At 44.6% G+C, this 15,385-nt stretch overlaps 2 protein-coding genes across 7 annotated transcripts in view; one reads left to right on the plus strand and one right to left on the minus strand.

Moving 5' to 3' along the window:
* The window catches only part of ARMC8 (armadillo repeat containing 8), a 120,293-nt gene extending 118,169 nt beyond the window's left edge, over window positions 1-2,124 (plus strand). Inside the window, exon 22 of the mRNA XM_027586619.2 lies at window positions 2,073-2,124. Within this exon, the coding sequence (XP_027442420.1) occupies window positions 2,073-2,082 (10 nt within the window). The 3' untranslated portion in view covers window positions 2,083-2,124. The remainder of the gene's footprint in view (window positions 1-2,072) is intronic.
* The window catches only part of NME9 (NME/NM23 family member 9), a 39,332-nt gene that overhangs the window by 9,564 nt on the left and 14,383 nt on the right, over window positions 1-15,385 (minus strand). For 3 of the 6 annotated variants that reach the window (XM_027586620.1, XM_027586624.1, XM_027586626.2), the window contains exons 1-5: window positions 11,811-11,908; window positions 11,402-11,438; window positions 6,206-6,263; window positions 2,107-2,210; window positions 1,260-1,331 (exon numbers count right to left, since the gene is read on the minus strand). In XM_027586620.1, the coding sequence (XP_027442421.1) occupies window positions 1,260-1,331; window positions 2,107-2,210; window positions 6,206-6,263; window positions 11,402-11,434 (267 nt within the window). In that variant the 5' untranslated portion in view covers window positions 11,435-11,438; window positions 11,811-11,908. Of the gene's footprint in view, window positions 1-1,259; window positions 1,332-2,106; window positions 2,211-6,205; window positions 6,264-11,401; window positions 11,439-11,810; window positions 11,922-12,087; window positions 12,241-12,772; window positions 12,783-15,385 lie in introns of those variants that run through there. The other 3 variants (XM_027586622.2, XM_027586623.1, XM_027586625.1) reach the window with 3 other exon arrangements.

Consider the following 15,385-nt stretch of genomic DNA (forward strand, 5'->3'; position numbering starts at 1 on the left):
TGCTTGGCATTCAGGGCAAGAATGGATTCCCAGTTCGGTCCGGGGGGGTCAGCGGAGACTTCATTCACAGCGGAGCTGGTGTTTGGGGCCACTGAGTCTCAGCTTTAACCTTTCCAGCAGTCAGTCTCTGCCTATTACTCACAGAAGTTGGTGGAGAGTGGGCCCTCCCCTGTTCCCACCCCGCCCCGCAGGGGGCCCACCTCAGGGTGAGAGGCTGTGATGGAGCCCGACGCCTTGGCACCTGCTGCCACACAGTCCAGTATGATTTATGCCTTCATCACTACAGGCTCAAGCAAGCAAACCCCTGTGGCAGCTATCGCATTTCTGCGCCTGTGGCCCACTGTCACTTTGGCTCCTTCCCACTTCTCCCTCCATCCTCACCCATTTTTCAGCATCTAACTCCAATCTTCTGTCAAGAATCAACACCCAAATAATGTTTGCCATAGGCTTCCAGTCTGTGATACTTGCAGTGCTGTGGGCAGGAATCTGAAGGTTTCCGAAGTGAACAACCTGGCCTGGCTGTCAGGAGAGGTGGGCAGGTAGGCCTCAGTTTCCCCTGACTGGATGAGAGGGGGCTGCAGTCAGGAATAGCATATCTGTTGCTAGCCTTTGAAGCCTGGCAGGTGACCTAAGCTAGGAAGCCAGGTGTGAGGCAGTGGGCCCTGAGGGGCATGGGGCCAGAGCATGGATGTCACACCCCAAGACATCCAAACTATCTTTCAGAACACAGAACTACTTGGTTTTCCTCAACAGTCCCTTTCATTTCTGAATTTCTGTAAACATATCTTCACATCTTAGGATTAAATAAAAGTGAGTGTGGAGCTTGTCTACGCCATTAGAGTATGTGTGCTGAAAGCTTCCCTCTACAGAGCGAAGGTTAGAAATCTTGAAACCTTGTGCTCTGACTGTGAAGCATCAGTCAAGAGTGCCCATGAGCCAGAAGGAACAGACACTTTTGAGTGACTCCCATTCTTTCACGTGTACAGCAAATCAGGAAGGCTGCCGAGTCCAGGGTGACCCTCGGGAGCTGTGTCATCCCAGGCCTCCCAGCCAGCGAGCTGTGCCACCGTCCGAGGCAGGGACCTGCATTACCAGGACTTAAGTATGCCTTTCCTTACCCCAGATAACAAATGCAGTCAAGGAGGAAACAATCCCTTGTTTGGATCAGTGAATCTTCTTGGTGACTTTCAGGGAGACGCCTCTAGCAGAACCCTGATGATCTGCAATAGTTCTGGGTCTGGTTCTGCAGATGTACTTACCGCATAAAACAGAAAGGTCGGCTCACACCTCCCTCGGTACTTTTCAAGGGCATCAAGACAATCTGCTTCTGCCTAAAGAAAACAAGCTGTCAGGAGGGGCCTGGGGTGCCAGGGACGCAGGGGCATGATGGTGGGCGACCACACAGGACAATACCCACACAGACACACACCCCACATATACACACACAGACCCCATAAACAGCACACACATGCACACACACACACGCACACACACACCCTCTCCACACACACTTTGCCTTCTGTGTCTGAGAAGCCCTGTGCGGGGGCAGGCATTGCTGCCACACGCCCTCCCCAGAAGTGTCAGAACTGATTCCCCATGAAGAAAGTGCAGAGTCCTTGAGAGGTCAGCGTGGGTGAATTTTCTCCTGTGTTCCGCCTAGGAACCTCTAATCCAAGTGTCTCTCGCACACTTCTCTGGAATTTATTCCCATTTCCATACATTCATCCAAGGAAATACTGGCCAGAAATTCCCCATGATGGAGGAGAGCATAAAAATCTTGGAACTCTGTGCTCTGAGAGTTAAGACTTCAGAGTCCCCACTGTTCATGAGCCAGAAGGAGCATGCATGTCAGGTGACGCGCACCCCTTCCCTGTGCACAGGGTCAAGAAATGCCTGAGCTCAGAGTGACGGTTGGGAGCTAGGGGTGGGGTAGGAATCTTTTATCTCTAAAGAAACTATAAGGCATCATAACTGATGACCCAAAATTTCACAACCGATGCCTTTTCAATGATCTGGAAAAAAGGCACCTCATGCTTCCTGTCCCCCCTTTTAAATGTTTAATTATTTTACAGTGTCGTGTGACATTCTCCTGAGAGAGGATCTTACTAATGCAAAATGCAGAAGGTCCAGGCCAACCTCCATCCTCATCTTCTGGAAGAGGCTCACCACGGGTTTGCAGGGCCCACACCAGCCTTGATAGACGTCAACAACTGTGTGGAACCAAGAAGCAGGAACAGTCAGCGGGCACGAGCATTCACCATGTCAGGCAAAATTTATACCTGCCAACTCTAACTCCTCTCCAGTGCACGTCTGTTTGCAGGGTTATTTAATGGTTCAAGGGATTTATTCTCCCCTTGGAATAGGGTCGAGCAGGGAAACACAGCCACCCCTCATTCTTACGAACTCAGGGTTCTGAATTCTAAACAGAATGAAGTAAGTGTGGTAGAAAACAGTTTTCTTTATGGATCTTTTACCTGCAGTCATTTTCAGGCTACGTTCACGGTCAGGCTGGTACAGAGTGGCCCTCAATAAATATTGGAATTGTACTAAGATTATCTATTCTAAAAGAGGCCACGGTAGGCGGCCTGTCAGCACACAATCAACTCATAGCTGCTTTGATGATAAACACAGTTTTGACATTTTCCCCTGATGGATTAAAAGCTACTTCTTTGGATAAAGGAGAGTTTTATTTACTTTATAAAATCAACATTGTTCTCCTGAAAAGTGTACCTGATAGAGACCTAGATGGTAACTTGGCTACTTTTTTCTTCGTCAGTCCCGGTCTATGGAGTGTGCCAGGACAGGGAGTGAGGGAACCCTCTAGTCTGATCGCAGGAGGCCCCAGGGCCTGTGGGAAAGCGAAGCAAAGCTAAGCCAACACATGTGTACCAGATACATGCAGGACGTGTCCAGCCCCATCATGACGACACAGCTGGTGCTAGACTGTGTGAAGTTCAAAGACGTGCAGTAACTAACCCAAGGTACAAAAGAAAAATTAAATTCTCAAGCGGTAGAATCTAGTTTTAAACCCAGCTTCGTCTGAGTGCATGCTCTTTCAACTACTCCAGGAAAGAAGATGCATGGATTCAGGAGTGTTGGTTAGTTTCACCAAGCAACATAGTTTTGCAGGGAGAAAGTGAGAACCAAGTTGGGTATGGGAGGGATGAGGAAGCCAGGCACAGGGGAGCAGTGGATGTGGGAGGGAAGGAAGGGAGGAATCCACAAGACTTTGAAAGGGAAGGGAAAGATGGCGGGGGGGTGAAAGTCACATGGGTGTGCAAAGGACTCTACCTTGGAGCCTGGCAGAGGAAAAGAACTGGGTGGTGGCAGGGAGAGATCATTTGCGGGAAGGAGAAACGTCAGCTAGGTTCTAGACATGCTGGGTTTCCAGTTTGAGCAAGAGAATCTAAGGCCAGTGGTCTCAAAGGCAACCAGGTACCAGCAGAGGAGACAGATTTGGGCCTCCTGGGCACCCATGTGGAGGACAAAGCTCCAGGTTTCGCTGAGGACAACAGCTTTACACTGGAGGGGCCTGGGGATTTCAATATACCAGGGAGGTGTAATGGGGGAGGAAGGCATTTTGGTCAAGCCAGTAAAAGTCTTTGAAGACCTCAAGGGCCTGTGTTTGGGCCCACCAAGGAAAGCAGGTTCACACCCCCACTGGGGAAAAAATGGGACCCAATTAGCTACCAACCTCTCTACAGGATTTGCACCCATAGTTCAGCTTCCCATCTCCCCTCGTAGTCCCTGGCTCTCTGAGCAGTGGTGGGGCAAGGGCATACTTCACAGGTTATGGGGCAGAGAGCAAGACTGGAGAGGAAGTGTATCAAGAGTTACAAAGCAAAACAGAGAAGACATCGGGAAGGAAAGAAATGGCAGAGAAAATGAAAAGGTATGTGTGCACACGTGCCCGTGTAAACCTGAATAGACTTGCCTATTTGAAGGCAGGTGAAAATGAGCCAGCAGAAGGCAAGACTTCCAAGATGGTGGTTGACTTTGGAAGCAAATGTTTGCTGGCTCTAGAAAGAAGGAAGGAGGAATCTTCCTCGAGACTGCCCGCTAAGAAGGGGAGGATGAGCCCCTGCTGGCCCCAGGATTCCCTGGCATGCTTAGAGCAGGCTTGGCAGAGTCCACACCCAGCAGATGTCAGCTCTGATCACCTAGGGTGCAAAACGTGATGAGGTGGTAGTTTTCTTATCGCCGTTAAAGAAATAGAAGTAATGGTTGTTTTGCCCTAGAGCCATGTTTCAGTTGCACAGACGAGGAGACCTGCAGACAAAATAGTTGAGGCCTGGCACCATCAAAAAAGCTGTGTGATCCCTCAGGTAGTAGAATGTGACAAGACTCCCACCACGCTGCCAGGTCAGTGCTACTGGCACTCTGCCCCAGGCCTGGGCAAGTCGGCTAGAGACGGAGATGAAGAAGACAATGCCCCTGTGTGCAGAGTTTAGGGGGAAAGCTACAAGTGCTCCTCCAGACAGGGGCCACCCCAAACTGGGTGTGTGCTGGGGGGAGAGGGGGAGACAGAGTCCCACCCCAAATGCCCAGGCGACTTCCAAGGGGAAGTGACCACACAGAGGTTCTAGAAAGATTTCAGGCAAGGAGGCCGCTGCCTTCTGGAGCTGGCCCTGGGAATGAGGGAGACATCTCCAGCTTATGAGGGGGTCATGATATTCCAGGGAGCAGGGACAACATGGATAAAAGTGAAGAAGTGGGGAAACTTGTGGCACGTTCAGGAAACGGACTGGAGCTCAGGACATATCTCAGGGAACGGTGGGTGAAGGGGCTGGAAAGACAAACTGAGTCATGGGGGAGGAGAGGGGCAGGGGCCTTGCTCAAGGCTGAAGTCACTCGGTGCGGGTGGCGCTGGGGAGAGATAAGAGCGGACACAAGCTGGCTGAGCAGGTGTATTTATAGGGAGAAGAACTGAGAGGATACAGAGAGAGGAAGGGAGCCCAGAGATACGCACAGTCAATGAAACGAGAAAGGAACTGTAGTGGCAGGTGTGGCAGGCAGCCTCTAAGAGGCCAGGGGGACGTCCTGCCTCCTGGGATGTAACCCCCTGCCCTTAAGGGCAGGCCGGACCTAGAGACAGGCTTCTAACAACGGAGTAGGGCAAAGTGATGGGATGTCACTTTTCAGATTCAGTTACAGAAAGACTTTGACTTGCATATGTCTCTCCCTCCCCCTCTGCCCCCCTTCCTCTGGGGGAAGAAAGTTACTGTGTTGCAAGTAGCTTTATGGAGAAACCGATAGCAAGAACTTGATGTCTCTGGCCAACAGCCAGCAGGGCCCGGAGTCCAGCCAACAGCCTCGTGAATGAAGTTGGAAATGACCTTCTAAGATCTGTCAGAGCCACATGACCGAGCTTAGAAGCAAATTGGACTTCAGTTGAGCTTTGACATTCCCTGTCTTACTCCTTAACCGCAGCCTGGTGAGAGACCCCAAACCAGAGACACCCCAAACCAGAGGTGAAGCAACACCTGGATTCCAACCCCACAGAAACTGTGGGATAATAAATGTTCATTTTGGGGGGCACCTGGGTGGCCCATTTGACTAAGTGTCTGCCTTCGGCTCAGGTCATGATCTCAGGGTCCTGGGATCGAGTTCTGCGTCGGGCTCCCTGCTCAGCGGAGAGTCTGTTCCTCCCTCTGTGCTCTCTCGCTCTCTCAAATAAATAAATAAAATCTTTAAAAAAAAATAAATGTTCATTTTTTTAAAAACTACTAAGTAAATTGCAGTTGATAACATACAAGAGGATAGGGACAAGGAGGCCCAAAGGACAGTGGCTATGCTGTGTCCTAATGACGGTGCAGTCCCTGGTTCCAGCCCCTTGGGGTGCCTAGCTCTCCTTCCAGCCCCTGCGTTCCAAGAGATCCCCATATTCCTTCCGGCACATTCCCCCTTATGCCTCAGGTGGTCAGAAGAGGTTTTCATTCCTTCACACCAAACAACCCTTGGGTCGGACAGTCAGCTCTGAGACAAGGGAGCCCTGTGACCTGGCAGTCCTGACTGTTTTCCCGAGCTGAATGTACCAACAGATGTGCAAGTCGGATAGATACACACACACAAAGAAATGACCTGGTTCTTCATTTAAGAAACTCAAGATAGGAAAATGGTGCTCCTGGCAGCTTTTCTCTTCCTGGTTCAGTATGCCATGTAGCAATTTTGAAAAGGCTGGATCTAAAAACTTATCTGAAATTACCAGTTAGTCCTTTGGAACTGAGCATTTCTTCCCAAAGCTCCTGGGTGCTGATGTTAACCTAACATCAAAGAAGAACAAAGGCTGTGTTACTGAGGGCATGGATGGGGAAAGGATTCGATGTATTTGCTCCAGATACCTACCTACCTACCTCTTGCTACCTCCCTTCTCTCCCTCTCTCCCTCTCCCCTCACCTCCCTCCCTCCCTCTCTGAAATAGGTACAAATACAGCTCAAGCTGTCTTCTTTCCGCAATCTGCCTTTCTCCTCCTGTCTCTTCCTGCCTCCAGTCCCCCACAAATAACCGCTAACCTAAGAAAATCTCAGTCATTTTTTAAAAATAATTTTTTCTTGTTACTTGTCCAAAAAAATAATATATAAAATTGTTTTGTGTCCATAATATGAACATAAATAATATCATACTATAGAGATCTTTTTGCAATTTTTGTTCTCACTCAAATCCAGTTTTGACATCTATCTAGATTCATATACAGAGAGGTATTCATTCATTTTTTTCTTTTGGTCTTTTTACGTGTTCTGGAGATATATAATTTATATACAGTGAAATACACAGAACTAAAGTGTTGCAGTTCGCCGAGTTTTGGCAAATGCACACAACCCAGGTCACCACACCCCTATCACAATACAGAACTTTCCCGTCATCCCCGAAAGTTCCTCTGCCTCCTCCCGGTCACCCCTGCTCCTCACCCCAGGTGAACAGTGATCTGCTTTCTGTCACAATAGATGTGTCTTTTCTAAAACTGCCTATAAATGGAATAGTGCAGCACATATTATTTTGGGCTGGCTCCTTCCATTCAGGGTATTTTGGGAGATATATCTGTGTGGTTGTGTGTCAGTAGTTTGTCCAGTTTTATTCCTGAGCATATTTCATTGTATGATTATATTGTAATTTGTTTGATAGATATTTGGGTTACTTCTAGTTTGGGGTTATTACAAATAATGACTTATGAACACTTTTTTTTTTAAGATTTTATTTATTTGAGAGAGAGAGAGCCTGCGTGAGCAGGGGTAGGGGCAGAGGCAGAGGAAGAAGCAGGCTCCCCGCTGAGCAGGACCCCGGGATCATGACCTGAGCCGAAGGCAGATGCTTAACCGACTGAGCCACCCAAGCGCCCCACTTATGAACGTTCTTGTTAAATCTTCTTGTGCTCACATTTTCATTTTTCTTCAGTAAGTAAATACTCTAGGAGTGGCATTGCTGGGACATAGGGTAAATGTTATGTTCAGTTTAATAAGAAACTGCCCATGCTTTTCCTAAAGTGACTGTACTATTTTAAACTTTCATCAGCAAAGTATAAGAGTCCTGCTTGCTCCACATTCTTACCAAAATATAGTGATATTAGTCTTTTAGATTTTAGCCACACTAATGATAATGTAGTGGTATCTTATTGTGGCTGTAATTTCATTTCTCTGATGACTAATGGTGTTAAGCATCATTATTAAATAATGCTTATTAAAATTATTAAAAGAGGTATTTATTATTAAAATAATCACTATTTAGTGTGCTTATCAGCCATTTATTTATCTTCTTTGGGAAGTGCCCATTGGTCTGTCCATTTTCTTTATTGGATTGTTGGCCTTTTTATTATTAGATTGTGTGTATATATACATATATACACAAAGATGCTCTCCCATTTTCTTCTAGAAGCTTTATAATTTAAGCTTTCACATTTAAGTCTGTGAGCCATCTGAAATTAATTTTTGTCTGTATTGTGAGGGAAGGATTGAGGTTAGTTTTATTTCCATGTAGAGGTACAGTTTTTTCAGCAAAACTTCTTGAAAAGATTTTTTTTCCCTCATTAAATTGCTTTGGCACCTTTGTTGAAACCAGTTGACTACATAAGCATGGGTTTATTTTGGACTCTCTTCTGTTTCATTGCCCTATTTTCTGTTCTTTTGCCAATACCATATTCTTTTAATTACTGTAGCTTTATAATAAGTCTTGGAATCAGGGAGTGTGGGGCTTCCATATTTGTTCTTCTTTTTCAAAACTGTTTGGCTATTCTTGATCCTTTGCATTTCTATTTTTTTAGAACCAGCTTGTCAATTTCTATAAAAACTCAAGATTTTAATTGAAATCTGGAATCTGGAATCTGAAAAATCTGAAAAAAAACTGAATCTTCACAACATTGAGTCTTCCAGTCCATGAACATCAGGTTTCTCATCACTTATTGAATCTTCCTTAATTTGCTTAACAATGTTTCATACTTTTTGGTGTCTAAGTTTTGCACATCTTTTTTACATATTTCCAAACATCTACATCAGAAATAATAACAGTTGAGTTTATTGCCATTTCTTCACATTTTTCTCTTATCTATAATGTATTCTGGTTTCCATCATAAATTAAATTTGAGGAGAAATACATATTATGTTATACATAGCACATTATTAATAGTGTACATTTTTGAATAATGTTTTTATTTGGAAACAGTTTCAAACTTATAGAAGATTTGCAAGTACAGTATAAAGAACTTCTTGAATTATTTGAAATTATTTAAATTATTAAATAACTTGAATTATTTGGATTTAAATTACCAACCTGACATCCCATTATCTCTGAATACATTATCCTACATAACCACAATACAACCATCAAAGTCAGGAAATAAACACTGATATATTATTACTATGCCATCTTCAAGTCCCATTCAGGTTTTACCAATCATCCCAGTAATGTCCTGAATAGCAAAGGATCTCGTCAGAATCATGTACCAGATTAGTCTCTTTCAGCCTGGAATAGTTCTTCAGTCTTTCCTTGATTTTCATGACCTCAGGGTCATTCTTGACGACTATGGGAGGGTTATTTTGTAGAATGTCCCTCAGTTTGGGTGTGTTTGATGTTTCCTGATTAGATTCAGGCTGTGCATCTTTGGATTGGATGGAATTGGTTGGTTTGGGTGGAGTGTCAGAGAAGCAGAAGAGTGTTCTCTCATTGCATCTTATCAGGTGACAGGCAATGTCGATCTGCCCCTTATTGTTGATGTTCACTTGGATCACTTTATTAAGTTGCTCTGTCGATCTCCTGCGCTGTGAAATTATTCTCTTTTACTTTGTAATTAGTAAGTTTGGGTGGGGCTAATTTAAAACTATAAAAATCAAAAGACCATGGCAATGATCACTCATTCTTAATACAGGTATGCTAAGGCCTTTGTTCCTTTAGGGCTGGAAACATGTAACATCTGCAAATCTTCTACTAAAGATCCATCTTTCTAAAGAAATCATATCTCCATATTTTTTGTTTCTATGAAAAAAAAACAAAAAACGGAAGAGTCTTCTTAATGGCTTGAGGGATCTAAGAGAGTTGGACCAATGTCATTCTGGGCTCACAACGGTAGTCCTGAAGAAGGTGACAGAGGGTTCAGAAGAGTCCCCACCCGCACCCTCTCTCATAACAGTCGCTTCCAGTGGCTGAGCGGTCCGTCAGTAGCAACTCTCTGTGGTACACCCCCCTGTCATGGGATAAGCCTCACCAGCTATCGGGCAGGGACTCCGAACACTTGAAGAATCTTGCTCCTAGGAATGGGCCAGGAGCAGGAGAGTATGGAAAATGTCTGGACTTCGCTAAGCCCTACATTTGGTTGGGAATGAATGGGGAATGTGTGGCACATTCTGGCCAGACTGTCTCTTGATGTCCTGTGATTTCTGTCTCAGTCACAGAAGGAGCCCGAAATAGTCTTACTCAAAGAGAGGACAGGGTTCCTGGGCTTACAGCACTTTCCCCTACAGCACGGCTTTCAAGGAGCTGACCCAGTAGAGAGGCAATGTTCACACAGATGTCTCCATGCACATCCCTCAGCAAGCGGGAGTACTTACTTGGAGTACCAAACTGAATTCAGAGCTCTGGGGAATAACATTTTTGTGAAATCACCAAAAAATATTATCCCAAAGGGGATACAAGGCATAGACAGATGAAAAGATAATCATATGGAGCAAAAATCTTAGGGCCACCACAGACAGCAATCAGTCCAGCCTTGAAATCCCTAAAGGAGTCTCATCACAATAACTCCAAAGGCTATGTATTATCCTTCCTGTTTGCATAAAGGATATGGAGTATCAGGGAGGTTGAGGAAATCATTCACAAAGCAGTAAGTCCAGGTGTTTATAATTTATTTACAGACAGAATGTAGACTCCAGAATACTAGAGCACCAATGCTGGAAGGCCCTTAGGGATGGTTCACTCATTCTACAGAGGGGCAAGCTATAGCAAGAGAGGTTATGTGATTGATCTCAAGTCTCCGAGTTGACTAAGAGAAGAGTCAAGAACTCTATCAGGTCTTCAGACCTTCAGTCCAAAGCTCTTCCCACTTCTCCTAGTACATGCTGTCCTTACAGTGACATTGCTTTCTCCCTTTTTAAATCATTAGGCTTTGGAAATTCACATGTAAAGTGCTGGTGCCATCGAGGACAATGAAAGAGAAATCGGGTGTCTCAAGACCACTGCCACTCTACTCTGCAGGTGGCGCCTGAGCATGTTTCCAGATGGGCTGAACTGACTATGAGACACTGTGAAGTTTGCTTTAAAATGTGCACACATTACAGATCATCCAGATGATCTGCTTATGATAAAGCACTCCCTCTTGTCAGGGATCAGGAATCAAAGCAGATGGGGGCTTACAGAGTCATTTGTTCCAGGTGCAAATGAAATAAAGCACTCTATACAACAAATGTGCAGCACATAAAATATCAAAACATATTTGTTGAATAAGCAAATGATTGCAAAGAGCAGTGGGTTGAGAACTGGGTCTCCAGAGAGCGCGGAGTTACGGACGCATGCCCAAACTCAAAAGAACCCTACATCATATTCTCAAAGCAAGCCGCGTTTATATTTCAACAAAAAATATGTCAGTATCGAATTGTATTTGTTCATATTTTCTTGCGTTTTTAGTTTTATTTTAATTCATGTTTGGGTTATGTTTGAATAAACACTATAAGCATAAAGAGCTTATGCCCCATTTTATGTTTGCCTATATTTAAGGGCACAAAAAAATTGTCACTAGGGGGTCGAGATAAGTTTGTTGGGGTTTTTTCCCCCCTTTTAGATGGAAGGGTACAATATTCAAGTTCGAGAACACTGTCACGTACTGCTAGCAAATAATATCACTTTTATACATTTCTTTCCACTCCTTCTCAACCCCAACCCCCAACCAAGTGCTAGAAGGAAGCGCCCCTTGAGGCTTACCTGCAGGGCAATTTCCTTCTTCTTGCTGCCCATGGCTCTGCAAAGAAGACAGAAGCCCTGTTACTTCGGGCTCGGGCTGTTCCCAACAGCAGCCTGGAGACAAACCGCTGCGAAGACTAGCAAACCCAGAGCCTCCTTCAGACAAAGCCCCCGTCCCTTCAAGGTAAATATAAGTGGCAGCAAAATAAATGCCCCCATGCAAAATGAACACCCCAGGTGGGGCGTGGGGGGAGCGGAGCCTGCCGCCCGCAGGGTAGTGGCTCGCCAGGCGGTTTTCGGCAAAGCCCCTTCCCAGCATGGAGTGGGGGAGCCCGGTGATGCAGCCCTTCAGGCATCGGAGCGCCTGCCGAGGAATTCGGACAGGAAAAGGCCACAGAACCCTGTTATCCCTACTGTTGCAATATATTACTAGGAAACTGAGCCACCGCGAACGATCCCTCGACAGCTACACGGTCCTCAAATTGCCGCGAGTTTCCAACCTAGTCTGCAGAGACCCAGCCACGGTCGTCAGGGAAACACAACGCTGGCCTCGTCGTCCAGGTAATAAACAAGTGTACACGTAAGCCACGCCCACCGCGGGCCCGCAGAAAGGCGGGAGGGAGTCCCGCCCCCTTGCAAGCCCAATTGTGCTGTAGGGACGCTCTCGCTGGCTGATGCGTTTCGGTGTCTGGGGCATTTGGACTCACCAAGCAGAGACCCTGTGCACTCAGGTACTGTACAGTTGCCTCCCCGAAGCCCTGCATACCTCCAGCCCAACCAGAGCTGGTGTGCAGCTTTTCTATTGTTACTGCATGCCAGCCAGGGGTGGCTCCAGGTTTTGAGGGATCTGAAGGGATTCCCTTTAACAAAGAATACACAATTATAAATTAAAAATTATGTATGAAAGTCAAGTGGGGCAAATAGAAAACAGTTACCAACATAGCGTGAATAGTCTATACCAATTAAAAGAGTGTCAATGGATTAAAAAAAAAAACAAAAAACAAGGCCCAACTGTGTGTTGTCTATAAGAAATTCACTTTATTTATTTTTTTAAGTTTTATGTATTTAAGTAATCTCTACCCCCCAACGTGGGGCTCGAATTCATGACCCCAAAATTAAGAATTGCATGCCCTTCAGACTGAGCCAGCCAGCTGCCCCAAGAAATTCACTTCGAATAAAAAGACACAGATAAGTTAAAAAAATAAAGGGGTGGTGGGCGCCTGGGTGGCTCGGTCATCAAGTGTCTGCCTTCAGCTCCCGCTCCCTCTCCCTCTGCAGCTCCCCTTGCTTTTTTTTTTTTCTTTTAAGATAATCACTTTTATACATTTCTTTCCACTCCTCAACCCCAACCCCCAACCAAGTGCTAGAAGCAAGCGCCCCCTTGAGGCTTACCTGCAGGGCAATTTCCTTCTTTTATTCATTTGAGAGAGAGAGAGAGCAAGCAAGAGCGTGAGCAGAGGGGAGGGGCAGAGGGAGAAACAGAACGGAGCCCAGAAACAGACCCATACTCATGTGGTCAACTGATCTTTGACAAAGGGGCAAAGGAAAGTCAATGGAGAAAAAGTGGTACTGGAATAATTGGATCTGGACACAGACCTTACACCTTTTACAAGAATTAGCTCAAAATGGATCATAGACATAAATAAATTAGGGATTACAAATTAGAGCAATAATGAGATACTTCTACACACCTTTTAGAATGGCTAAAACCCCCAAAATTGACAATATTGGTTCACAAAAGTTGGTGAAGAGCATCAGAGCAGTAGACACTCTCATTTATTGCTGGTGGGAATACAAAATGGTATACAGCCACTTTGGAAGGCAGTTGGGCAGTTTTTTACAAAGCTAAATGTAGTCTTACTGTATGATCCAGCAATGATGCTCCTGCACGTTTATCCAATTGATTGGAAACTTAGGTATACACAAAAACCTGTATGTAATGTTTATAGTGGATTTATTCACAATCACCCTAAATTGGAAATAACCAAGATGTCCTGAATAGGTGAGTGAATAAGCAAACTGAGGCACATCCATACAGAGTGTCTCTAAGACACAGCATTGCTAATTGGGTCTACTAAATGCAAGTGATGTTTGTTGCCACTGAGTGGTGGTTACTCATGCTCTTGAATGGTTTGAAATCTCCCTTAGAACTTCATTTCCAAAATAAAATTCAAGTCAGGACACTGAAAAATACTGCCAGGACACTGAAAAGTACTTTTTGTTCTTTTTGAAAGGGTTTGATTTCTCACCACTGGTTGGTGTCCACCATAAAATGTAGTCACATCTTTGCCAAATTAAACCACAGAACAAATTTAGGGTGACCACACATCTTTATACCTGTTGCCCTGTGCAATTATCAATAGCAACCCTTTTTACTTTCAAAAGTGCACAATTTGGACAATATAGAGCCTCCTCAATTTTCCCCAAATAGATCACCCCAGCTTTTTACACCTTGATTTAATGAAAGTTCAATATTTTACATATTTTATGATATCCATCAGTAATTGGATTGCTTTGCCCAAAAGTCCTGCCCTAAGGAAAGTGTTGTTTGTTTGTTTTGCTTTTGTTTAATGCAAAAACTTCTAACTTTAGAGGTTACTGCTGTGTTTTGGTGTCTGAAAGACTGAAAAAACAAACAAAAATTATTCTTTCTCCTGCAAGTTATGTTTATTACCACAAGATGATGGTTTACTCAGGGAAACCCTTCTGTGATCCAAACTGGATGCCAGGAGCATTTTCTTTATTTAAACACTTAGAATTGTGTCATGACTGTGTGCAACAACAATGAACTTACTCACTTTAAGAGCAAATCACAAAACCAAATAGTTTCCAGTTTTCATGTTAGCTGATAAGAATGTATACATATTGACACCTCTCTGCTTCCAGATATTATGGTTTCTTTTTAACATAAATAACAGGGTGTCCCTACTATGAATGGCTCTGAGGAAGGCAGCAAGGAGTAGTAGAACCGGGAACATTAGAATCTCACAGACGTGGGTTGGGTCCTTGGACCCACCACCTACAAGCTGTGTGAGCTTGGGAACCTTACTTCAACTTCCTCAGACTCAGTTTCCTAGTCTTTAAAATGGGGAGTATAATACCTACATTTCAGGAATGTGGTGGAGAGAGAGAACGTCTTCCAAATTTTGTTGATAGTCACGCCATTATTGCTTGAGGTGTCATCCTGTTTTCACAGCATAGGCCCGTCGCTGAGAGGCAGCTTCCCCAGCAAAGTTCACGGTGGCTACCCCCAGCCCTGGCAGCCAGATGGAGCCATTCCATTAATTTTCCTCCATCAGGGCGGCAGTGACGGGTGCCACCTCTGAACCCCCCACATTCTGCCCCCATCTGCCAGCTCCATGTGACCAGGATGGCTTTAATGACCAGAGATGTTTTTAATTTGATGAAATTTAATTTGTCAGTTTTTATTCTATGTTTATTGGAGTTTTTTGCCCTGTTTAAGAAATCTTTTCCTAAGGATTTCCAACCCCCCGGTCATGAAGATATTCCCTTTATTTTCTCCTAGGAATTATAAAAAAGTTATAATGACAGGACTTATTAAAAATTTACATTTAGGCCTATGATCCATCTCAAGTTCATTTTTTAACTGAAATTTTCATTGAGATAATTGTAGGTTCATGTAGTGGTAAGAATAACATGGAATCCTTTGTGCATTTGGCCCTGTTTCCCCAATGGTAACATTTTGCAAAACTATAGCCTAATATCACATCCAGGATATTGACAATGATACCATCCACCTGTCTTAGTCAGATTTTCTGAGTTTTAGTTGTACTCCTGTGTGTGTGTGTGTGTGTGTGTGTGTGTGTGTGTGTGTGTGTCTATAATTTTATCATCTGTGTAGGTTCATGTATCCACCACCATAGTTAGGATCCTGAACACAGGGATCCTTTGTGTTGCCCTTTGGCCACACCCACCTCTCTCCTTTATCTCTCCCCCGAACTTCTGACAACCTCTATTCTGTCCTCCATTTCTAAAATGTTGTCA

This window comes from Zalophus californianus, chromosome 1, assembly GCF_009762305.2.
Source record: "Zalophus californianus isolate mZalCal1 chromosome 1, mZalCal1.pri.v2, whole genome shotgun sequence".
NCBI classification, from domain to species: domain Eukaryota; kingdom Metazoa; phylum Chordata; class Mammalia; order Carnivora; family Otariidae; genus Zalophus; species Zalophus californianus.